At 47.3% G+C, this 26,423-nt stretch overlaps 1 protein-coding gene across 5 annotated transcripts in view; it reads right to left on the bottom strand.

Moving 5' to 3' along the window:
• LOC140394759 (disco-interacting protein 2 homolog A-like) overlaps nt 1-26,423 on the bottom strand; it is a 372,914-nt gene that overhangs the window by 55,972 nt on the left and 290,519 nt on the right. For all 5 annotated transcript variants that reach the window (XM_072481988.1, XM_072481977.1, XM_072481975.1 and 2 more), the window contains 7 exons: nt 26,235-26,354; nt 20,955-21,069; nt 17,263-17,402; nt 16,327-16,463; nt 10,067-10,147; nt 6,661-6,788; nt 5,492-5,606 (listed from right to left, as the gene is read on the bottom strand). In XM_072481988.1, coding sequence (XP_072338089.1) covers nt 5,492-5,606; nt 6,661-6,788; nt 10,067-10,147; nt 16,327-16,463; nt 17,263-17,402; nt 20,955-21,069; nt 26,235-26,354 — 836 coding nt within the window. The remainder of the gene's footprint in view (nt 1-5,491; nt 5,607-6,660; nt 6,789-10,066; nt 10,148-16,326; nt 16,464-17,262; nt 17,403-20,954; nt 21,070-26,234; nt 26,355-26,423) is intronic.

Below are 26,423 nucleotides of genomic sequence, written 5' to 3' on the forward strand. Positions count from 1 at the left end.
TCCGGAACGTGCGGCAAAAAGCCTCGAAGAACGAGGATGAGATCTTGGGCCTGTCGGTGAAGCTGGAGGCACACGAGGCGCTGCACAAGAAGTGGCAAGAAAAATTTGAGGACATGGAGAATCGGTCGAGGAGGAAGAATCTCCGGATTCTGGGTCTCCCGGAGGGAGTGGAGGGGTCTGATGCCGGGGCGTATGTGGTCACGATGCCCGACGCGCTGGTGGGTGCAGGAGCTTTCCCGAGGTCCCTGGAGCTGGATGGGCTCATCGAGTCCTGGCGAGGAGGCCCAAGGCCAACGAGCCGCCAAGGGCGGTAATGGTGCGGTTTCACCACTTTATGGACAGGAAGTGTGTCCTGAGTTGGGACAAAAAAGAACAGAGCAGCAGGTGGGAGAACCAAGAGATTCGAATATATCAGGACTGGAGCGCGAAGGTGGCTAAGAAGAGGGCCGGCTTCAACCGGGCTAAGGCGGTTCTACATCGGAAGGGGGTGAAGTTCGAGATGCTGCAGCCAGCGCGATTGTGGGTCAAATTTCAGGATCGGCACCACTATTTCGAAACGCCGGAAAAGACAGACCTTTGTCCAAACTGAAAAGTTGGACTTGAACTGAGGGTTTGCTGGGAGGGGGTGCCTAGGGGGTTACTGTGTTTTGGGGGATGTTCTGTTCTGTTTTCTTTGGTGCTGGGCAAAATGGTTCGATTTGGGGGCTGTGTGAATTGGGGGCTGTGTGATGTGCCCCGTGAGGGGGGGGGGGGGGGGGGGCCTGGGGATGGGGAGTTGAGACAAGGCTGCAAAAAAGGAGCTGCGCCAGAGGAAGCGGGGCCAGTTTGGATGGAAAGCACAGGCTTTTTTCCGTGCTGGGGAAGGAAGGGGGCGGGGTGGTGCTGGAGAGGAGCACACGCTGATTGCCAGGGGGAGGTGGAGGGATTCTCACACGAGGGGGTCGAAGGAGTGGCGGGAGAGGCCTGGGTCAGCAGGAGTCAGCTGACTTACGGGAGTGCCATGAGGGGAGCAAAACGGCTAGAGGAGGATCTAGCTGGGGAGGGGGGGGGGAAACTGGGTTGCTGTTGCATTGGCCAAAGGGGAGCTGGAGCTAGGAGAGGGAGTCGGGGCTGGGGTCCACCACTTGGGGGAATGGAGGGTGCAGGTCAGGTTAGGCTGAGAAAGGGGTGGGTAGGGCAGGTCTTTCACTCGGGCTTGGACGCGAAGAATAGAGGGGTGGCGATTCTGGTGGGGAAGCGGGTGTCGTTTGAGGCGCTGAACATTGTGGCAGATAATGGAGGTCGGTACGTGATGGTGAGTGGTAGGATGCAGGAGGTGCGGGTGGCATTGGTGAACGTATATGCCCCGAATTGGGATGATGCCAGATTTATGAAGCGCATGCTGGGTCGGATTCCGGATTTGGAGGCGGGGAGCCTGATAATGGGGGGGACGGGGACTTCAACACGGTGCTGGACCCAGCACTAGACCGTTCTAGGTCCAGGACGGGTAAGAGGCCAGCTGCGGCCATGGTGCTTAAGGGGCTTATGGACCAGATGGGGGGAGTGGATCCATGGAGGCTTGCCAGGCCAGTGGCCAGGGAATTATCCTTTTTTTCCCACGTCCATAAAGCCTACTCCGGGATAGATTTTTTCATCGTGAGTAGGGCGCTAATCCCAAGAGTGGAGGGCACGGAATATTCGGCCATAGCCATTTCAGATCATGATCCGCATTGGGTGGAGCTGGAGGAGGAGAGGGACCAGCGCTCGCTGTGGTGCCTCGATGTGGGACTGTTGGCGGATGAGGTGGTGTGCGGGCGGATTCGGGGGTGCATCGAAAGATACTTAGAGGCCAATGACAATGGGGAGGTGCAGGTGGGGGTAGTCTGGGAGACGTTGAAGGTGGTGGTCAGGGGAGAACTAATCTCCATTAGGGCCCATAGGGAGAAGAGAGAGAGGGAGAGACTTGTGGGGGATATATGAAAGGTGGACAGGAGCTATGCAGAGGCCCCCGAGGAGGGACTACTTAGGAAGCGACGGAACCTCCAGATGGAATTCGACCTGTTGACCACGGGGAAAGCAGAGGCACAGTGGAGGAAAGTGCAAGGGGGCGGCCTATGAGTATGGGGAGAAGGCGAGTCGGATGCTGGCACATCAGCTTCGGAAGAGGGAGGCAGCGAGGGAGATTGGTGGAGTTAGGGATAAAGGGGGGAACACGGTGCGGAGTGCAGTGGGAATAAACAAGGCATTCAGGAACTTCTATGAGGAGCTGTACATGTCGGAGCCCACGACGGGGGGGAAATCGGCTGAGGTTCCCGAGGGTGGAGGAGGAGGAGGTGGCTGGTTTGGGGGCACCGATTGGGCTGGAGGAGCTGGCTAAGGGACTAGGGAGCATGTAGGCAGGGAAGGCCCCGGGGCCGGATGGGTTCCCGGTAGAATTTTATAGGAAGTACGTGGACCTGCTGCTAGTGAGGACTTTCAATGAGGTGAGGGAGGGGCGTCCTTGCCCCCGACAATGTCCAGGGCGCTGATCTCTTTGATCTTGAAGCGGGACAAGGGCCCATTACAGTGTGGATCGTACAGGCCTATCTCACTCCTCAATGTCGACGCGACGTTGCTGGCGAAGGTTCTGGCCACGAGAATTGAGGACTGTGTCCCGGGGGTGATTCATGAGGACCAGACGGGATTTGTGAAGGGTAGGCAGCTGAACACCAATGTGCAGAGGCTCCTTAATGTAATTATGATGCCTTCGGTGGAGGGGGAAGCGGAGGTTGTGGCGGCTATGGACGCGGAGAAGGCCTTCGATAGGGTGGAAGTGGGAGTATCTTTGGGAGGTGCTGCGGAGGTTTGGGTTCGGGGAGGGGTTCATCAGTTGGGTTAGGCTACTATATAAAGCTCTGGTGGCGAGTGTGGCTATGAACCGGCGGAGGTCGGAGTACTTTCGGCTGTACCAGGGGATGAGGCAGGGGTGTCCCCTGTCCCCCTTGTTGTTTGTACTGTCAATTGAGCCGCTGGCCATGGCATTGAGGGAGTCCAGGAACTGGAGGGGATTGGTTCTGTGTGTGTGTGTGTGGGGGGGGGGGGTGTGGTGGTGGTGGACACCGGGTGTCGATGTATGCCGATGACCTATTATTGTATGTTTCGGACCCAGTGGAGATGATGGTGGAGGTCATGCGGATCCTTAGGGAGTTTGGGGATTTTTCGGTGTATAAACGTAACGTAGGGAAGAGTGAGCTCTTTGTGGTGCACCCAGAGACCAGGGAAGGGGGATAGTCGAGCTTCCGCTGAAGAGGGCGGAAAGGAGCTTTCAGTACCTGGGGATCCAAGTAGCTAGGAGTTGGGGGGGCCCTGCACAAGCTCAATTTGACGGGGTTGGTGGAGCAGATGGAGGAGGATTTTAAAAGATGGGATAGGTTGCCACTCTCACTGGCGGGTAGGGTGCAGTCGGTTAAAATGACGATCCTTCCGAGGTTTCTCTTTGTATTTCAGTGCCTTCCCATTCGGATCCCCAAGGCCTTTTTCAAATGGGTAAGCAGGAGCATCATGGGACTTGTGTGGGCGAATAAGACCCCGAGGGTAAAAAGGGTTTTCCTGGAGCGTAGCAGGGACAGAGGAGGGCTGGCGTTGCCGAATCTGTGTGGCTACTACTGGGCAGCCAATGTGGCGATGATCCGTAAGTGGGTAATGGAAGGGGAGGGGGCGGCGTGGGAGAGGCTAGAGATGGCATCCTGTGTGGGCACGAGCCTGAGGGCGCTGGTGACTGCACCGCTGCCGCTCTCGCCGACAAGGTACACCACGAGTCCGGTGGTGGCAGCGACGCTGAAGATTTGGGGGCAGTGGCAGCGTCGTAGGGGTGAGGTGGGGGCCTCGGTTTGGCCCCCGATTCGAGAGAACCATCGGTTCGTCCCGGGAAGGATGGATGGGGGGTTTCTGAGCTGGCATCGGGCAGGGTTTAAAAGAATGGGGGACATGTTCATCGATGGGACGTTTGCGAGCCTAGGGGCGCTGGAGGAGGAGTTTGGGCTACCCCCGGGAAACGCTTTCAGGTACATGCAAGTGAGGCCATTCGTGAGGCGGCAGGTAAGGGAATTCCCGCTGCCTCCAGCACGCAGGATTCAGGACAGGGTGATCTCGGGGGTATGGGTTGGAGAAGGCAAGGTCTCGGCGATTTACCAGGAGTTGCAAGAAGAGGAGACCTCGGTGGAGGAGCTGAAGGAGGAGCTCGAGGAGGAGATAGATGAGGGTTGTGGGCTGATGCCCTGAGTAGGGTTAATTCATCCTCCTCTTGCGCCAGGCTCAGCCTGATACAGTTTAAAGTTGTTCACAGAGCACATTTGACAGGGGCACGGTTGAATAGGTTCTTTGGGGTGGAGGACAGATGCGTAAGGTGCTCGGGGAGCCCAGCAAATCACGCCCATATGTTCTGGACGTGCCCAGCGCTGGATGGGTTTTGGAGGGGCTTTGCGAGGACTATGTCCAAGGTGGTGAACGCCCGGATCAAGCCGAGTTGGGGGGTAGCATTATTTGGGGTATCGGACGAGCCGGGAGTGCAGGAGGCGAAAGAGGCCGGTATTCTGGCCTTTGCATCCCTGGTAGCCCGGCGGAGGATTTTGTTACTGTAGAAGGATGCGAAGCCCCCTAGCGTGGAAACTTGGATCAGCGACATGGCAGGGTTCATCAAGCTGGCGAGGATAAAGTTTGCCTTGCGAGGGTCTATGCAAGGGTTCTTCAGGCGGTGGCAACCGTTCCTAGACTTTCTCGCAGAGCGTTAGGAAGAGGTCAGCAGCAGCAGCAACCCGGCAGGGGGGGGTTCTTTTGGGGTGACGTTTGGGTTAGGGTGGGGTGTTTCCCTATTTGTGTTTTTATTGTTATATGGGGGGGTTATGGTAGTTTGGGGAAATTCTATGTATAATTTTTGCGGGTTGTGTTCTTATGTTCTTGTTTCTTTTTTCTGTAGGGGGGGGGTTTGAAAATCTGTTGAAAATTTGAATAAAGATATATTTTTTAAAAGAAGCATTTGCAACAATCTTAATGAGCTAATGGCGCAAATAGAAACGAAAGGTGATGACTTGGTGACATTCAAAGGACGCTAAAGACTTGTCTTGGTGTGGCAGGGAGAAGGGGGCCAAAAAATACAAATTGTATTTTAGGTGGAGTTCATTAGATAATGGGGAGTACATTCTCTGTCAATTGATAAAGTTTAGTCTATGTGATTTTAGTTTGCTTGCTACAGGAGTCTTAAAATGTGAAATATTGTGCAATTCCATCGGCCACTGGGAAATTCTTATCTCTTTTTAGTCCATATGATGATCGGAACATGTCAATGGGGCATAATACATCAAAATAAACAAAATAATAATATGGCTTTCAAACAGAATAAGAAAGATAGAAAAACCGATGTACACCTGACATACTTCCAATGCTTAAAGATCTTTGTGGGATTAAAAGACAGGTGGTCATGTGCTTTAAGTACTCTTTCTTAAAATCACTTCCAGAGATAATCCAGCTTTATTACCTGCAGAACTCTACTCATCCACTGGAAACTGTCTTCCTCTGATGCATCTGGTCTCTGTTCTGCCGCCAATACAATGCGTTCGTCATGGAGTACATTCACTGAAAACACTGCTATCCTAAAATAGAGAGTGGCAACAAAACAAAAAAATCCTGTTTGGGAGCATATGCATGTTCCATGATCCAGTCACTTAGATTCTATCTGGCTTCAGATAAACAATATAGAAACATACTCACAAAGTAATTGAAACATGCAGAATTTTCCTCAGGCTGTCTCTGATAATCGGTTTTAAATTATAGAAACAGGAATGAAGGTGAATGGAGACATACTACTTTTTGCACAGTTTTACGTGGAAACAGAATAGGTTGCCCCTTTAGTTTGTGATTGTTTTTGTTATCTCCCGTATGAGAAAAAGAGAGTCTGTGTCAGACACAAGTGCTGAAAATTACTTCTTCACCCTCTCCAAGAAAAAAAAGTGTTAAAATGCAGGCGGTCCATCTCCTACTCTCAAAGCTAGTTTACCACTACAGCACTAATGCTTCAACACAGTCAACAAGAATTTCGTGGTCTGCCACCAGTTCAAATTATTCAATCAAAACGGAATGGAGACAGAAACCCCAGATGATGCAATAAAGTAACACATGCATGGGACAGCACGGTGGCACAGTGGTTAGCACTACTGCCTCACACACCAAGGACCAAGGTTCGATTCCAGCCCCGGGTCACTGTCCGTGTGGAGTTTACACATTCTCCCCGTGTCTGCGTGGATCTCACCCCCACAACCCAACAATGTGCAGTGTAGGTGGACTGACCACGCTAAATTGCTCCTTAATTGGAGAAAAAAGTGGGTACTCTAAATTTTTTTTTAAAGTAATACATGTATAAGAAAAGACTTTATGTACTTTAGCTGTGAAACAGAAATTAGGAAAGAGATTTTGTATGAAGAGGCTGGAATCTAAAGAACGAGTAAGGTCCTATCAACCCCACACAATCAACCAAAAACGGCAGATATTGCATTTTTATAATACTACTTCAATTACCAATTTAATTCTGTAAAACTCAAATGCGATATACAAAACCGAATGGAAAATGTCAGGATTGATAATACGTGGGTGACCTTTGCTGAATTTGCAAGTGATTTGTATTAGATCCATGTTTGGTCATTTACTTACCTTCCTCTGTACACAAACTTCATGGGCTCCACTGCTAATGCTGTTGCCACAACATCATCTGCATTGTGCCTCCGTCCACTCACCACCATCAGGCCATCCATCTTGCCGACCACAAAAACCTGGTTGCCCTGAAGTAAAAAAGAACAGAAAATAATCAAAACAGTATTAATCCCACTCAGGTGCTGCTGGTCAGAGTCAGTGCCATTAGTATGTCAGCATCTGGGCTTCACCACATAAAACAGAACACAGAATCTGTTGTCACAAGCTTATTATAGAGACTATGATTTAAACTTTGATCCGACTGGAAATTTTGCAATTTGAAATGAGACAGAACGAACTACTTAAAAATGTAAGGCCACTTTCCAAGGTGAAAGTGAAAAAAGAGACACCTTCAGGGGAGTGTGAAGGGAGGAATATTTTCTATAATTTAGAGACACATGGAAACTCCTCATTGTCTAAAAAAAGAGACATCAAAATGTAAAAGTGTTGGATATTGAAGCAATGACTGCCACAGACAGATCCATCCACAACCCCTTGGAATACACAATGGGTGAAGTATAAGAAGCGAGGCTGCATCAGTGCAAACAGGCTGAAAGCAGGTTCTCTCTCTCTCTCCTGGAACAAGAAGCCAACATTACTAGAAATCTGTCAGTGAACTGAGATTTCAGAATAATTGCAATATTGTCAACATCTGACTGCATCCATCAAACCAGCTGATCCAAATTGGCCGCAATGTTTAATGCTCTATAATAATAATAATGTTTATTGTCACAAATAGGCTTACATTAACACAGCAATGAAGTTACTGTGAAAAGCCCCTAGTCGCCACACTCCGGCGCCTGTTCGGGTACAGAGGGAGAATTCAGAATGTCCAATTCACCTAACAAGCACGTCTTTCGGCACTTGAGAGGAAACGGGAGCACCCGGAGGAAACCCACGCAGACACAGGGAGAACGTGCAGACTCTGCACAGACAGTAACCCAAGCGGGAATCGAACCTGGGACCCTAGTGCTGTGAAGCAACAGTGCTAACCACGTGTGTGTGTGTGTGTCAGTGTGTGTGTGTGAGAGTGAGAGAGTGAGAGAGTGAGAGAGAGAGAGAGAGAGAGTGAGTGAGTGAGTGAGTGAGTGAGTGAGTGAGTGAGTGAGTGAGTGAGTGAGTGAGTGAGTGAGTGTGAGTGAGTGAGTGAGTGAGTGTGTGTGAGTGAGTGTGAGTGGGGCATTGTGTTTTTATTATTTTTTTCACGGTTAATTAATCTTTGCTTTCTTTAATGTAAGAAAACCTTGCTTGATTGGTTCCCTATTACTCAACAGTTTAAATAGTTAAACACATTTCAGTTCAGAAAAGACATCATCTTGTGGAAAAAAAACCTTAAACCTTTGTTGTAACTAACCAAGGAGGTGAATATTCTGGGGCCAATTTACTCCATCTCACCTGGTCATCACACTATTTATTGTAGTGAAGCTTCCCAAAGCAAAGATCCATCCCACTAACTTAGATGCCCACAATGCATTCAATGTCTATAAACCCACCATCTTATTGTGAACACCACCCACAGATGACACATATAAATAGCACAATTCCAAATACATTCCACTCATGCAAACCTTGGTAACAGTATCTTGACATAATCCATATAACATTAAAGTACCCTCACCAATAGAACACACTATATCCGTTACAGTTCCACATGGCAGGTTTGTATTTCAATTTATTCATTTATGGGAGGTGGGCATCGCTGGCAAGGCCAACATTTATTATCCTTCGATGCCCTTGAGAAGGTGACACACTGCCACCTACTTGAAGGCACTCTCACAATGAGTGCTGGTACGGACTTTGACCCAGAGCTGATGAACGACAACACATTTCCAAGGCAGGATGCCAAGTGACTTGGAGATGGCGGTGTTCATGTGCACCTACTGCCTTAGCCTTTCAAGGTGGTTGGGGTTTCAGATTTGGGAAGTAACATCAAAAACAATTTGGCGAGTTGCTGCAGTGTATTTTGCTAGACTGTGTACAGGGCAGCCACATCGTGCTTGCAGTGGAAGGATGCAGTGCATTCCATCATATTCCTGACTTGTGCCTTATAGGTGGTGGAAAGATTACTAAGTCAGGAGTTGAATCACCTGCCTCAGGATACTGAGCCTTGCTCTTGTAAACAAAGTACTTGGGTGTTGGGCCCAGTTAAGTTCCCGGTCCTTGCAAGAAGTAGATTGGGAGACTAGACAGTGCTAATGTCATTGAACATCAAGGGACAAGGTTAGATTCTCCCTTGTTGGAGATGGCCATTGCCGTACACTACTTTGTGGCATGATTATTACTGATCATTCAAGTTGTCCAGGTCTTGCAGCAATGTGGATATGGACTATTGCATTAACTGAGGATTAAGAAAGCAACGAAACACTGAAAACATCAGCCACCAGCCCCCACTCCCAACCCACCCTTTTTGTCCTTACAATGGAGGGAAGATAATTAATAAACAGATGAAAAGTGGCAGCACGGTGGCGCAGTGGTTAGCATTGCGCTGAGGTCCCAGGTTTGATCCCGGCTCTGGAGTTTGCACATTCTCGCCTTGTTTGCATGGGTTTCGCCCCCACAACCCAAAGACATGCAGGGTAGGTGGATTGGCCATGCTAAATTGCCCCTAAATTGGAAAAAATGAACTGGGTACTCTAAATTATTATTATTTTTTTTTAAATAAAAAAATAGAACAGATAAAAATGGTTGGGGTTCGGACACAACCCTGAGGAGCTCATGCATCAGTTCCTGGGGCGGAGATGATTGGTTGAACAGAGATCTTGTCACTGTGCCTCTGAATCCGGTGCCACGGTCAATGCTGGGTAGTCCATCTACTTCTATTCATATTATACCTTCTTGCTGTGGTTTAATACAACTGAGTGGCTTGCTAGGACATTTCAGAGAGCACTTAAGAGTCATCCATATTATTGTGGGTCTGGAGCCACATCAAGGCCAGCAGGTTTCCTTTATAAAGGCCATGAAAGGGCAGGACGGTGGCACAGTGGGTTAGCACTGCTGCCTCACAGCGCCAAAGTCCCAGGTTCGATCCCGGCTCTGGGTCACTGTCCGTGTGGAGTTTGCACATTCTCCCAGTGTCTGCGTGGGTTTAGCCCCAAAACCCAAAAGATGTGCAGGGTTGGTGGATTGGCCACGCTAAATTGCCCCTTCATTGGAAAAAAAGAATTGGGTTCTCTAAATTAAAAAAAAAATAAAGGCCATGAATGATCAATCCAATCGTCACAGGTTTGCCACTACTGATATCAACTTTTTACTCCAGATTCGTTTTTAAAAAAAATAGATTATACCCTATAGCGAAATAAACAGAGTGAAACATGAGCACTTCAAAACTACTGTTTCCAGTCACTATAAAACAAATAGATTTCCTTACAGATCCGAGAAATCCCAGTAAATTAGTCCTGGTGAAGACATGCTCACTGATAGGGACTCCTACAGCGTTCACTGGCACAGCCTAGAAAACAGCAAACAGCAAGAGTTAGCCCAAAATCATTCACAGAACAGCTGAATAAAAGCAAAATACTGCAGATGACAGAAATCTGAACAAAACCAGAAAATGCTGGGTAAACTCAGCAGATCTGACAGCATTTATAGGGAGAAACAACAGCTCTAAATGACCCTTCCACAGATCCTTCTGTAGAAGGTTCATTGGGACTCAAAACATTAACTCTGTTTCTCTCCACAGATACCTCCAGACCTGAGTTTACCCAGTATTTACAGTTTTATTTCAGAAAGCAGCAATCAATTCATAGAAATTTGTCCCAACCTTGGGAAACTAATGTTACAAATATAGAAGAGCGCTGTGTTTTGGGACTGTCCTTTTTGTTTAGGGCAAGATGCCAATGACACCAGGCAAGATGGAACAATTAAATGGGTTATGTGACCAGTTCTGAATTCTGCCCAACATGCTTTGGTGGCTTGGTTGCTAAAGATTAAAGGAGACCCTAGTTTTCTTTCTGGAAGAGGGTGCTAAATATTCTCACCTGTAATCAATGACCTGAGCAACTGTGCTGACGGTGGATAGGCTGATAGTCTCCAAGTCCCAAAGAGATGTTAGAAGTGTCAGGATTTGTAATAGGTTAGACTTTAAACTGTACGCCGAATTCCAAGATAGAATGAAGTTGGGGGTTTAACAGATGTCTAATTAGCTTTCTGCCTGGATACAAGGCCCATGTGATTCACACTGCCACTGAGATGGGCTACAAGAGGGGAAGAGTCCATAGGAAATTACTGCAGAATTAGGTTTTCCTAAAGTATCTCTGACCTCAAGACAAGAACTGGGGAGTAGAGGTTATCTGATTGAGGAAAAGGAGCTGAGAATAGCCTTGGAATGATCTCCTGGATGATGAAGTGTCTACTTAAGGGACAGGGTAAAGCAAGACTATGGAGGGAGATTTGTAGTTGTTTTAGATGCTAAATGGGGATCTTTTCTGTGGTTGAGCGTATAAGTTGCTTACTTCAACAGAGTGAAGTCAACATTACTTTTAGCATGTTACAATAAAAGTCTTAAAACTGGTGATGTGATCCTTTTCGTCATTCACTGGAAGTTTAATTTCCCCCCCTGTCCCCCAAAGTTATTGAACTGTATGTGGATTCTAACGCTAGATAAAAGTATCTTAGATCCAAATTAAAATACTGCCAAAGGAACATAAAGCAACAGCATAAAGTATTAAAGACAGTAAAGGATCAAATGTTTTACTTACACAGTCATTGACCCAGAGCCGGGATCAAACCTGGGACCTTGGTGTCGTGAGGCAGCAGTGCTACCCACTGCACCACCGTACTGCCACTCGCTCAACCTCTGACTGCACCCACAGTACTTTCCTGAGAAGGTCCTCGGTAGGAGTTCTAACACAATTTAGGACTTTTCATTCCAATGTTACGTTGGTAGAAAGCATTGGGGAAATGGTTTAGTTAAAGAATATAATAATCTTGGGATAATTGCATTTGGTGTCATTGGCATCATCTAAAGCTTGGAGGATTGGCACAGCCTAACTGAGGTTGAAAGGGACTGCCATGGATTCAAATATGATCACCTTCATTGCCTTGGCCAGTATCTGTGTTATGAAAAGCAGAGCAAAGCCAGCAAAAGCCTGGCTGAAGAACAAATTCACTGGGTCCAAATTCAAGACTGCAATAGCAACTACTCTTCCCCCCCCCCCCCCCTCCCCAGTCCAACACAAAAAAATAATTACAGGTGATAAATAATATACACAACGTAATCCAAGTCATCAGTAAATAAATTAAGTCTGACATTTGGACATCAGCATTCCTTCCCAATCGGACGGCAAAGTGGTGCAGTGGTTAGCACTGTTGCCTACGGAGCAGAGGACCCGGGTTCGATCCCGGCCGCAGTCACTGACCGTGTGGAGTTTGCACATTTTCACAGTGTCTGCGTGGGTTTCACCCCTACAACCCAAAGATGAGCAAGGTATGTGGATTGGCCACATTAAATTGCCCCTTAATTGGAAAAAAAAATAATGAGGTACTTTAAATTTATTTTTAAAAAGCATTCCTTCCCAATCATGTCTTAGTTCCTTTTTGGCTCTTCGTCAGAACAGATTTGGCCTTTAGTTCTGAAGAAGAGCCAAATGGACTCGAAACGTTAACTCGGTTTCTCTCTCCCGACTGATGCTGCCAGACCGGCTAGCTTTTCCCAGCATCCTCTGTTGGTTCCAGATTCCAGCATCCACAGTATTTTGCTTATTTTATGTCTTTTTTTCCAGACTGTATAAGATTAGAATTTCACATTCTCCCCATGTTTGCGTGGGTTTTGCCCCCACAACCCAAAAGATGTGCAGGGTAGGTGGATTGGCCATGCTAAACTGCCTCTCAATTGGAAAAAATTAATTGGGTACTCTAAATTTATATATTTTTTTAAAATAGAATTTCACTGGCATATCTTTCGAGGAGGACGAATTCCCATCATCTACTTAAATCTCATTTTGGCTCGAGGTCGACACAACCCACCATATGTCACACAGAACAGCCTAGGGTTTCTTTCTAATTAATATTGCCATCTATGCAAGTTTTGTTATGTATCAAAACAGCTAACATAATAACTGGAGGAGAATCTACAGAGACCAATCCTGGATTTACAGTTTTTTTGGAGTTCTTCAAAGCAAACAGGGCAAATCTTGCATTGAAGGGTTGGCATTAACCAAGATGTAACATATTTTTTTAAATGGTAGATAGTTCCTGAAGCTCAGCAGCACTGGCCAGTCCCCAAGATCCCGATAAATCAAAATATGTGCCTTCTACCTTCATTCTACAGGTAAACACATCAAAACACTGACATCGAACAGAGAACCTGTCACTTTGTTCCAGTTTATAGTAGAATATATCATGTGCCAAAGACAGGGGGTGCGATTCTCCGACCCCCCACCGGGTCAGAGAATCGCCAGGGGCCGGCGTGAATCCCGCCCCCGCTGTGTCGCAAATTCTCTGCCACCGGATATTCGACGGGGGCGGGAATCACGGCGCGTTGGTCGGCGGGAATCCCCCGGCGATTCTCCGGTCCGCGATGGGCCGAAGTCCCGCCGCTGTCAAACCACGCCAGACGGCGTGGATTGAACCACCTTTGGGACGGCGGGACACGGTGGTGATGGCGGGCTCCGGGGTCCTGGGGGGGGGGGGGGGGGGCGCGGGGCGATCTGGCCCCGGGGGGTGCCCCCATGGTGGCCTGGCCCGCGATTGGGGCCCACCGATCCGCGGGCGGGCCTGTGCCGCGGGGGCGCTCTTTTCCTTCCACCCTCGCCATGGTCTCCACTATGGCGGAGGCGGAAGAGACCCCCTCCACTGCGCATGCGCGGGGATGCCTTGAGCGGCCGCTGACGCTCCCGCGCATGCGCCGCCCGGCAAAGTCATTTCCACGCCGACTGGCGGGGCACCAAAGGCCGTTCCCGCCAGCTGGCGGGGCGGAAATCAGTCCGGCACAGGCCTAGCCCCTCAAGGTAAGGGCTCGGCCCCTCAAGATGTGGAGAATTCCGCACCTTTGGGGCGGCGCGATGCCGGACTGATTCGCGCCGTTTGTGGCGCCGGTCGGTGGACATTGTGCCGATTACGGAGAATCCCGCCCAGAATCTTTTCAACTGCGGGACAAGGAAAAATAAAAACCAGATTGCTGCTTTGGCCATAAACCTCTAGACACAATTACTGAACGCTAAGCAGATAAATGAAATTTCTGCACAAACAAACCATTAATAGTAACAATACTTCTCTTGTGCAATCATGACATTAAACAGACCTTTAAAGCTTTGTTCCTTTTCTTTATGGAGGGCTATAGGTTGCAACCGAGTTGTTCAACCACACTTTATCTCTGCTTGCTATTACGATCTCAGGCCAGACCTCAACAGGGACTAGGATACTGGACCAAAACCCCAATATTTGAGTTTATTTTGTAAGACTGTGTGGAAAGAATACTTCTCTCTTGAAGTGATTGCACGAAGAAATAGGGATTTGCTATTTTAAAACAAGAATTTATTATTAGACAATATTAAACTCTTTAACATCACACCCAGAAAGAGCTTACATTTACCCCTTAAACAATACTACTCAATACAATATCCTTGATTACTATCTCTATTCCCAACTACACAATAAGAAAGAAAAATAACTTACAGCTCTCAATCCCTTCCACATCCTAATGGGACTGGAAAGTAATACTTGCTTTCCAGAACAGATTTGGCTCCTGTTAGAACCCCTGCAGATTCTGGCTGGATGTCTTCAAAAGGTTGTTTCAACTGGTTTGTTTCAGCTTCCCCCTTATCCTCAGACAAGTCTGCACTGCTTTTAATACAATTATTTTTTTTCAACTATCCTACTGTGGGAGCAAAAGACTTTACTTGTATTCTGAAGGGTAGCCAGATCAGACGTCGACTCTAAACCTTTCTCGAAATACCGTAGCTCCACCCAGCAATTACATAATTTCTCCAAGCTGAAAACAAACCAACTCCCCAGGCTGAAAAAACATTAACTCCCCGTGAATCCCCCCAGTCAAGCAAGAGAGCATTAGCCTAAGCCTTTTACACTGGTCAATTTTACCTCTGGCTCCTAAAAGCTTTCTGGTCTTATAAAACAAGATTCTTTTAAAAAGGTGACTATTGCACATACTAACCCAGGCAGTTAACCCTTAAATTGCCAAATGTTTATAATCTAATATATCTAAAACTCTGAGCTCATTACACTTGTAATAGAGCCAAAATTTAGCTCTAAATTTCTAGAACTAGGGATTTTGCATGACTACATAAGGTGGCCAAGATGTTATTTTGCATGAATTGGATGCCTAAATCCTTTTTGCAGAAACTAATTAATCTGTTCCAATCACTCGGCAAATTAACATATCCAAACAGTTATTAGCATTCATGTCGCAAAGGCTAGAATGTAAGAACAGAGATGTACTACTGAGGCTGCATAAGGCTCTGGTCAGACCCCATTTGGAATATTAGGGCCCTGTATCTAAGGAAGGATGTGTTGGCCGTGGGGAGGGTCCAGACGAGGTTCACAAAAATGATCCCCGGAATGAAATACATTGTTTTAGGAGCAGTTGAGGACTCAAGGTCTATACTCGAAGGGGGTTTATTGAGGGGAATCTTATTGAAACTTACAAAATACTGAGAAGCCTAGATAGAGTGAACGTGGTGAGGATGTTTTCACTAGTAGGAGAAATTAAACCCCAGGGCACAGCGTCAGACTGAAGAGGTGATTTTTTAAAACAGAGATAAGGAGGAATTTCTTCAGCCAGAGGGTGGTGAATCTGTGGAACTCATTGCCGCAGAAGGCTGTCTAGTCCAAATCATTGAGTGTCTTTAAGACAGAGATAGATAGGTTCTTGATTAATAGGGGGATCAGGGTTATGGAGAGACGGCAAGATGAGAAACATATCAGCCATGATTGAATGGTGGAGCAGACTTGATGGGCCGAAGAGCCTAATTCTGTTCCTGTATCTTATGGATTCTGTTGGATAGTATAATGCTATGATTCTGCAATTAACAGACATGAAAATCACCTTTTGTTGCACAAGAACTAACTGATGCAAACCGACGTCTATGAAATCAGCCGCGATCTATCTGACGAGCACTCAGTTATCGAGATGTCAGATAAAAATAAAGCAACACTTATCTGCACTCCTAAGATTAAATACGAACCAAGGTAAAGGAGCACAATACATGCTATCAAACATGCTGGTGGCTTCATTTTTGTTACAGTGAATATCAAAAAATAAAAGTACAGAAAAATCAAGTTCAAAGGCCAAAAGGTGGAAATTACCTGGTAATAAACTAAGTCTTAAAAATCTAACAAAGAATCATGTTAAAACTGTAAATCAGTCTAAAACATTTAGCTCACGCTGAAAGGAACAATGCAAGAATTCGGCAGTAGTTAGCTAAACATTTTTCACCAATGGAACAGCAATTAGGTCAATCGTTTGCACACACTAAAAAAATATCGTAAGGTCCAGCTGCTGTGAGGTGTAGATGAGGGGAAGGGAAAAGAAAACCTAAATGTGAGTTCAAAAATTTTAAGACAGTTATGCTCTGTCCCAGTGGATGGGGAAAATTCCAATTTTGATTTGGACAATGAATGAACGAGAAGAATTAGCATGTACTTTCAGCAAAATAAGTGGATTTCAAATACCTCAAATACAGTCTTTGTCATTCCCGGAAGCCCATAGTACGATGTCCCGGACGCACGTGAACTCACGCAAATCTCACCGATCTCATCTGTCTTGCAGAGCTGTGGGGAACCTTCAAACTTTACAATACACACCAATGCTGAAAGGACAAGACACACAGGGAGAAAGGGTACCAGTCGTCAGAAACATCAACAATGACCTGAATTTATACAATGCCTTTAATGAAGTAAAGATTTACCAAGATGCCTCGTAGAGATGTTGAACAAAATTTGATGGTATGTGACATGAAGGAGTATTAGGGGAGATGGCCAACAGCTTAGTTGATGAAGTAGATGTAAAGTAGCACCATAAAGGTGGAAAGAGATGTACAAAGGGTGAGAAGCTAACAAAATAGTGGTCAATTCCACAGGCGCCTCTTTTATCTGGTGAAATGTTTTTGCTATTGTTAACTGTGACACCCCAGAAAGGTCTGTTAATGTATTTCACGTTACCTTATAGTTTAATTTTTGTTGTTGTTGCTGACAATATGTCAGTCAATTCTATGATCTAGGAATTGGGCTGTGCAGTTTGCCGATGCAAGGTGGAAGCAGGGAACAACCGCCTGCTCCAGAACAGGTATTAACAAAGTGGATTTCAATTTCAGGCAGTCAACATGAATTGTGTTGGCCTGGGGAAGTTGACGTGGGGAGGAATCAATCAAGAGGGAAAGGGGCCAGGGGATGACATCCAGGAGGGTGGAGCAATGTTTGGGAGAGTAAGAGAATGATCAAGTAGTGTGTGCTGGATATCGAGCCGGAGCTGGCAACAGTCTTTAGCGCTGGATCTGATATTTGACTGGCTTACTGAGATGAGAACCAAACTAGATGGCAAAAAGCTGTCCTTCCCCTGGAGGAAGAATAATCAATATTAATAAACACACTTAACAGAGGGACATATACCTCCAGGCATAACCGCACCCACATCTTGGACAGTTAGAACAGAGAGCTTTTCTTCCGTGTCCATTCGTATTACTCCATAGCTTAAACCATTCATGGATAGCACCATTTTCCCTGTAAAAGGTCCTCCTAAGTCGCCAGGTCTGAAAAGAAAGAGAACCATTAGAGTTGGCAGATTCTCCCCAAGTCACATGGTAGTTTCACAGCATTAGTTGTTTTTTTTAAAGCATTTATATATATAATATATATATTATATATATATACATCAAACACAACCACAGCCATAAAGAGAACAAACAAGAATTCACATAACAAATAAATAACTAACACTCCACCGCCCCACCTCCCTGCCGTTACACTCCACCTACCCAGTCTCTTTTTTTAATCCCCAGAAACCCCCCTCTCCCTGCTGATTTCTTAACTATCCTTGAAGTCGATAAACGGTTTTCATCTCCAGGCAAACCCCTTCACAGTCCCTCTCAAGGCGAGCTTGATTTTTTTCCAGACTAAAGAATTCCTCGAGGTCGCTCACCCTTACCCCCGGTTCCGGTGGCCCCGAGTCCCTCCATTCCAACAGGATCCGTCTCCAGGCTACCAGGGAGGGAAAGGCCAAAGCGTTAGCCTCTCTCGCACCCTGGACTCGTAGGACTTCCAACACTCCAAACATTGCCACTCTGGATTCGGGATAACCCTCACCCTCAGTACCTCGGACATCACGTCAGCAAACCCCCGCCAGGATCCCTCCGGCTTCGGGCAGTCCCAAAACATGTGGACATGGTTTGCGAGCCTCCCCGCGCACCACCCACACCTATCCTCCACCCCCTCAAAAAACCTGCTCATTCTGGCCACCGTCATATGCGCCCTGTGGACTACTTTAAATTGAATGAGCCAAGCCTAGCACACAAAGAGGATGCATTCAGCCTTCTCAGAGCCTCCTCCCACAGTCCCACCTTCATCTCCCCCAACCAACTCTTCCTCCTACTTCCGCTTAATGTCTCCTATCGGGGCGCCCTTACAGTCCATCAATTACTTATAGATCTTCAACACCCTTCCCTCGCCAACCTCTGTATTCAACATCACCTTGTCCTGTAGCCCCGGGGGCGGCAGGTCAGGAAAGGACGGCATCTGCTTCCTCGCATAGTCTCGCACCTGTAAGTGCCGGAACCCACCCCGCTGGGCATCTCATACTCCTCTACCAATCCTTCCAAGCTCGAAACACTTCGCCCCACGAATAGGTCTCCAAACCGCTCAATCCTTGCCCACCACCACACCCGGAACACCGGGTCTAGCCCCCGGGAGCGAAACTGTGATTCCTGCAAATCAGTGCCCAAACCGCGGCACCCTTCAACCTCAGGTGCTACCGCCACTGTCCCCACATCCTCAAGGCCGCCACCACCATCGGACTTCTGAAGTATCTGGCCAGCGAGAACGGCAGAGTTGCCGTCAACAGTGTCCCTAAGCTAGTGTCCTTGCAAGAGGCTGCCTCCATCCGCTCCCACACCGACCCCTACCCCACTACCCACTTCCTGTCCATGGCTAAATTTGCTGCCCAGTAGTAGTGCATCAAATTCAGCAAGGCCAGTCCACACCCCCACCCACCCCCCCAAAGTCCCCGCTCCAGCAGCACCTTCTTCACTCATGGGGCTTTACCGTCCGCACAACCCCAAGATCAATGCATTAATGATCTTTAAAAAAGCCTTTGCAATAAAGATCGGAAGGTTTCAGAACAGTCATCTTCATGGACTGCACTCACCCCGCCAACGACAGAGGGAGTACGTCCTACCTTTTAAAATCCCCCTTCAACTGCCCCACCAGCCCTGCCAAATTCAATTATAGCTGCTCCCATCCCCACGCCACCTGAATGCTCAGATACTTGAAACTCGCCCTCACTAGCTTAAACAGCAATTCACCCAGCCTCCTCTCCTGCCCCCTCGCCTGGATCGGAAAGACCTCACTCTTTCCCATGTTTAACTTATACTCAGAGAACCGGCCGAATTCCATTAAAATGCCCATGATTCCCCCAATACCTTCCAACGTGTTTGATTATACAGAGCAATAAATCGTCCGCATATAGCAAGACCCTCTGCTCCAGGGTACAACATCCCGAATTTCACCCCTCTCTTAAAGAGGACAGCCATGACTCGGTTGATACCTACTCTCCTCTTGGCCAGTTCCACACCCAGGTCCTGGTATACTCAGAGCTCATTACCCTCCCAGGTACATCTCCTCGCCTGCCTGGCCGGCCTCAAGGTCTTCTCCTTATCCAGGATAGATGTAACCTCAGCACCATCGCCATTGGAGGCCCCTTAGCTTGCAGCTTCCTCATCAGCGCCCTGTGTGCCCGATCAACCTTCAGGGGCCTGACTAATGCCCCTCCCCCACCAGCTTCTCCAGCAATTTGGCTACATAAGAGCCTGCATCCACTCCTTCAATGCCCTCTGGCTTACCCACAATCCTCAAATTCTGCCTCTAGTTCTCCAGGTCCTCCACTTTCTCCTCCTGGGTATCCCATGAACATCCCAATTTCAGCCGCCAACGAGGTAAGCTGCTCCTCGTGCCCCCCCACCGCCTCCTCCACCTTCTGGATCTCCTGGCTCTGGATCTCCAGACTCAGCTCCACACGGCCGATGCCCGCTCTCAGCGGGTCTACCACCTTCGCCAGGTCTTCCTGAGACTCCCTCCTCTGTTGGCTGAACATTTCATTCAGAAAGTGAACCAGCTGCTCCTTCGACCATTGGGCTGGTAGGGCCGACCCCTTACTCTCCACCATCTTTCCCTCTGTCACATGAAGAGTTTCTAACTCTTGCAGCTCCTTTCTTCTAAATCCACTTCTGGTCCACGAACCAATTCACCGGTAGAGTAAAAACGTTCGCCGCCACTCCTGCATCCTTTCCCTTCAAAACATCCGCCAGACAATTGGGGAAAAGGACCAAAAAGACCGCCTCGAGCGGGAACTGCCAAATGTGCAAACACTCACACTATGGCCGCCACCAGAAGTCCGTTTCACAGCATTAGTGATCGCTAGTCCTTTGAATACATCAGATTTAAATGATAATTACGGGGCAGCACGGTGGCGCAGTGGTTAGCATTGCTGCCTCACGAGGTCCCAGGTTCGATCCCGGCTCTGGGTCAGCCGTGTGGAGTTTGCACATTCTCCCCATCTTTGCGTGGGTCTCACCCCCACAACCCAAAGATGTGCAGGGTAGGTGGATTGACCATGCTAAATTGCCCCTTAATTGGAAAAAATGAATTGGCTACTCTAAAAAAAATTAAAAAAAAAAAAAAAGATAATTACTGCATCCTAGCCAAGCAATCAGCAGGCAATTTGAACTCCGTGACTATTCAGCTGTTTACAGGGATAAGCAAGGGCTCATGCCAACACGGATTTGTTCTTCCCCAGCTCCCATACTCCTGGGTTTGAGACAGCAGCCAATCAAATTAAAAAATTGCCTCTGATCATTCCTCTACACCCAGATCTTTGCAGGTCAAAATAGAACCTCCAAATCTGACTGCAGTGTCTATGAATAATCCAGGAGAAATCACGGACCAGAATGCTGTTGCTCGTTATACTTCATAGATTTGCAGACGAGAGAACATATAAAATATATTTATTTGCAATGTATTTTAGAAACATCACGGACATGGAAGAAGCAGTGAAACTCTTGGATTCTCACTACACAAAGAGCGTTTAGTACCTACGAATAGCCACGGTCAGAGCTTCTGATGAGCTGGCACAGGGACAGATCACCTCAGGGCGTAAACCACGAGACTGAAAAACGTTCACAAATGCATCACAAGATGATATTGACCCTGCAACAAAACAAGATGTTTGGTCAGGAAACCTTTTATTTTGGTGAGGAAACGCATTAGAGTTCAGCAAACAATAGCTCACCATTTGGCCAGCATTTGATCAAGGAATCTTTTTTTAATATAAATATAGAGTACACAATTATTTTATTTTTTTCCCCAATTAAGGGGCGATTTAGCGTGGCCAATCCACCTAAACTGCACATCTTTGGGTTGTGGGGGTGAAACCCACGCAGACACGGTAGAACCCTCAAGAGTATTGAAAGTCAAAGAGATCTAGGAGTACAGGTCCACAGGTCATTGAAAGGGACAACACAGGTGGAGAAGGCAGTCAAGAAGGCATACGGCATGCTTGCCTTCATTGGCCGGGGCATTGAGTATAAGAATTGGCAAGTCATGTTGCAGCTGTATAGAACCTTAGTTAGGCCACACTTGGAGTATAGTGTTCAATTCTGGTCGCCACACTACCAGAAGGATGTGGAGGCTTTAGAGAGGGTGCAGAAGAGATTTACCAGAATGTTGCCTGGTATGGAGGGCATTAGCTATGAGGAGCGGTTGAATAAACTCGGTTTGTTCTCACTGGAACGAAGGAGGTTGAGGGGAGACCTGATAGAGGTATACAAAATTATGAGGGGCATAGACAGAGTGGATAGTCAGAGGCCTTTCCCCAGGGTAGAGGGGTCAATTACTAGGGGGCATAGGTTTAAGGTGAGAGGGGCAAGGTTTAGAGTAGATGTACGAGGCAAGTTTTTTACGCAGAGGGTAGTGGGTGCCTGGAACTCGCTACCGGAGGAGGTGGTGGAAGCAGGGACGATAGTGACATTTAAGGGGCATCTTGACAAATACATGAATAGGATGGGAATAGAGGGATACGGACACAGGAAGTGTAGAAGATTGTAGTTTAGTCGGGCAGCATGGTCGGCACGGGCTTGGAGGGCCGAAGGGCCTGTTCCTGTGCTGTACATTTCTTTGTTCTTTGTTTGACACGTGCAGAATGTGCAAACTCCACATGGACCGTGACACAGTGCCGGGATTCTAACCCGGGTCCCCAGCGCTGTAGACAGCTGTGCTAACCACTGCGCCATGTGCCTTCCCCTGATCAAAGAATCTTGATCATTTAATTAGGATGCCTGCTCAATTCACAATAGTGTCTCAAATCAGACTGTCCAAAAACCAGAGTTGTTTGAGAACCGGATATTTGTAAGACTGTGCCATGCATCAATTTTAATTGAGTAGAATTTTTAAAAATCATTTATCTGGGTAATTTGGCTTGACACTGCATTGGCTCAGTGTGCCACCTCATTAGCTATCCCCTTCTCCACTTGCACACTGCCGGTCTAACCCCATGCTCGGAGTGACCCTCGACCTCACCCGATCCAGTTTGACCTGAACCACCCGACCAGAAATCTTGAAAAATGTGAAATCCGGAGATTTGTGGGGGCTCGAAGGGGAAGCCTGCCCTTGCCAACGTTATGGCACTTAAATGACCACAATACCCATTTAAGGTTTTTTGCCACACCAGCTTCAATTTGTAGATTGGTGGGGGAAAATCTGCTCAGAGGGGAGGGGAAACAAAAATGACCAGGACTCCTGCCACATTCCTTCACTCTGGCTCCCCGCACATAGTTTCCAGGCATGTTGCCGCAGTGCCTCCTACGGCCACTGTAGCGCTACATCTGGAGGGGCTGCAGAGCTGCTGGCTAATTACACTGGCTGGCAGGTCTCCCAGGCGGGTCCTTCCACCCAACTGAATACCGAAGCGCCGCCTTCTGCCAATCAACGCGTGCTAGACCGTGAAACGGCAGCAAACCATTGGAGTTGCTGCTCTCCGGATGGTGGGGACTGCCATCCTAAAAATTCACCACGAGAAGGGGGAGGGTAAGCACAAGGGAACAAGATCCATAGCCACGTCAGTGCATAATCTAGCAGTCAGTAACAAATTGCTCTGGTAGGGGCTTAGGAGCAAACTGCCTATCTCTCTTAGATGTGAACTAATGCAACAGATTAAAAATTTGGAAAAGCAACTTAAACATACACACAAATCTTTCCTCCCCTCACAACTTCTATGAACAAGAATAATTGGTGCTGCATCACGATATTGAAACAGAAGGTTGAGTCGAACTAAATTCAGTTTTTACTTCTGGCCTATTCCTTCTCTGTAATTTAGTTCATTGCCACTAGGTGCCAGCATCAGTCACAGTCAGTCAATGCTACAGTGCAAGTTTGCAAAATGCTCTTCATTCTCAGAGCTAGTTTTTCCATTTCACCTGTATTCTGTTCAGCTGTCGATTGCTGCTGGCAAGTGCTGAATGCCTTCTTGTGGCTCATCCGAGAAGGCGTGGTTAGGAAGCATTTGTCGCAAAATCAAGGGCACACATAAGCCAGCCACCAACCTGATATTTCCTCAACTACGTATTGCTTTATTGGGTGTGATAACTTGACCACAAAAATGTAAACACGCTAATCTTAAAGTTAACCTTCTTTGGGGCAGCACGGTGGCACAGTGGTTAGCACTGTTGCCTCATGGTGTCGAGGAGCCGGGTTCAATCCCAGCCCCGGGTCACCGTCCGTGTGGAGTTTGGACATTCTCCCCGTGTCTGCGTGAGTCTCACCCCCACAACCCAAAAAGATGTGCACCGTAGGTGGATTGGTCATACGAAATGAAATGGAATGAAATGAAAATCGCTTATTGTCACAAGTCGGCTTCAAATGAAGTTACTGTGAAAAGCCCCTAGTCGCCACATTCCGGCGCCTGTTCGGGGAGGCTGGTACGGGAATTGAACCGTGCTGCTGGCCTGCCTGGGTCTGCTTTCAAAGCCAGCGATTTAGCCCTGTGTTAAACAGCCCCAGTTTCCCCAAGGGCCCCAATTGGCCCTTAATTGGAAAAAAAAAGAATTGGGGACTCTAAATTTATTTTAAAAAGAGCAAAATAACAGTAGCAGAATGGAATTCGAACCAACGACAATTAAACACGAATTTAGAAAGGTAACAATGACTAATGATGTCGCAGTGCTTACTGATGACATCAACAATGGATTTAAATAAGAAGATGCATAATAATAACACTATAACAGAGGGTAAGACTAGCTTGTAGGCTGCATGCCAAGCATGTGTTTTGTGAAAAACATGCTCTCCGTGGATTCTAAAAGATCCTCAAAGGATTTCTGTCTAAGGCTGGCAAACGTGTGCCATAACTAGCACCATTGAAAATTTCTGAATTTATTCGTAATTTGGTGATACCGTCTCCAAAAAATATATATATATTTTTATATATATAAAATATATATATTTTTTTACTTTGCTGCCATGCAGCGTTTCAAGAAGCGAAATGAAGGCTCCCCTTGAATTGCACCAATATTTGTAGGAATCCCCCAGGAGTGTGCTAGTAGTGTTTGTAAGGTTTCTGTTGCACAGTACACCAATATTTGTTGGGCATAGCAGCCTCTGTAGACAAAGGTGATCAACATTTGTCAGAATCCATCTCAAACTGCTTTTTACAGCTTCTATTTATTGCAAATCATTTGCTGGTAATAGCTCAACTCAGAACACTGCAGCAGATGTTGAATTCAATAAAAAAAATTTGGAATGAAAAATCTAATGCTGACCATGAAACCATGGTCGTATGTTATAAAACCCCATCTGGTTCACTAATGTCCTTCAGGGAAGGAAATCTGCTGGCTTTACCCTGTCTGGCCTACATGTAACTCCAGATTTACACAATGATGCGGTCTTAATCACCCCCACTGAAATGGCCTAGCAAGCCACTCAGGTCAAGGGCAATCAGGGATGGGCAACAAATACTGGCCCAGGCAGCGGCGCCCACAACCCAAGAACGAATAAAAAACACGGTGAATCAATAAATTGCTCACATCCTCTTCCCCAAATATTCTTAAATGATGTGCAGGTTTACTGGTTGGTGCTCTGCAGCTGGCAGTAACAGTTTTTTTGTCATGTTAGTTCGGTGGAAGCAGCTGATGTTTGTGACTGAGAGGGCTCAGCTTATGGTTGCATCACGTGTCGAGGTTGTGAACAGAGTGGGGCTCAGCCTGCCCAAGCAGAGTGATGAAATTAGTGGTAGAAGGTGCAGAGTTTGTGGCAGGGGCCTGTCTTCCAATGTTCAGCTGGACGCTTGTGCAGACTGGATGCCTGACAAGCAATTTGACAACAGGCAACAGAGGGATGTGACAGGCAGTAGAGAGATAGAGCTTGGTGTCATTAGCATACATGTGGAAATTGCTCCTATTTCAGCAGATGATATCACAGAGGGGCAGCAGGCAGACGAGGAAGAAAAGAACGGGAAGTTTTGAACTTTGAAGTGCTTGGGAGCTTTGAAGTGCTTTGAAGTGGGGTCGGAAAGAGAAGCCGACAGTGAGTAATCTCACTGACCCAATATAGGAGGGGTTTTGAAGGAGGAGAATGCGATGGACAATGTCAAAGGCAGAATAGAGATTCATGGAGGTCAAAGAGGGAACATCCACCAGTCATAGAATCCTAGAATCCCTGCAGTGCAGAAGGAGACCATTCAGTCCATCGAGTCTTCACCAACGCTCCGAGGGACATCCTACCTAGGACCATTCTCCCGTAAACCCGTAACTCCACCTAACATTTGAATACTAAGGGAGAATTTACCATGGCCAATCTTCTTAACCTGCACATCTTTGGACTGTGGGAGGAAACCCATGCAGACACGGGGAGAAAGTGCAAATTCCACAAGGACAGACACCCAAGGCCGGAATTGAACCCGGGTCCCTGCCGCTATAAGGCAGCAGCGCTAACCACTATGCAGCCATGCAGTCACAATGGATGCCACTCAACTCTTTGTAAACAAAAGGTTTGGTAGCTGGTATGGAAACCCAACTGGAGTGACAGAAATAGGGGCCGGGATTCTCCGAGCCCGTGTCGGGCGCCCGCGAATTGGAAGGGGCTAGTTATGATCACAAAGTCTTGTACATACAGATTAGGAGGGGTAGGCCATTCAGCCCCTAGAGCCTGCGGCATCATTCAATAATATGGCTGATCTGATTACCACCTCAGTTTCACATTCCGCCTAACCCCTTAGTCAAGAATCTTTCCAACCTCTGCCTTAAAAATATTCAGTGGCCCTGCCTCCAACTTGTGATGTTGAGAGTAGTGACAATCAGAGGTGACAAGGCAAACTGCATACTTACATGGATTGGCACCATCTGCTACAATCAGCATTCGCAGTGAGCTGAGACTTACGTCCCTCTGGTCCCGCTGAGCTAAGAGAGACCAATGCATGTCCCGAGATTTCACCACAGCAATGTGAGCTGAAAAACAAAAAAGCAGGATTTACTTTTACACTTCAGAGGCTCAAGATGTCTTAAAATCAAACATAC

This window comes from Scyliorhinus torazame, chromosome 2 (assembly GCF_047496885.1).
Source record: "Scyliorhinus torazame isolate Kashiwa2021f chromosome 2, sScyTor2.1, whole genome shotgun sequence".
Lineage (NCBI taxonomy): Eukaryota > Metazoa > Chordata > Chondrichthyes > Carcharhiniformes > Scyliorhinidae > Scyliorhinus > Scyliorhinus torazame.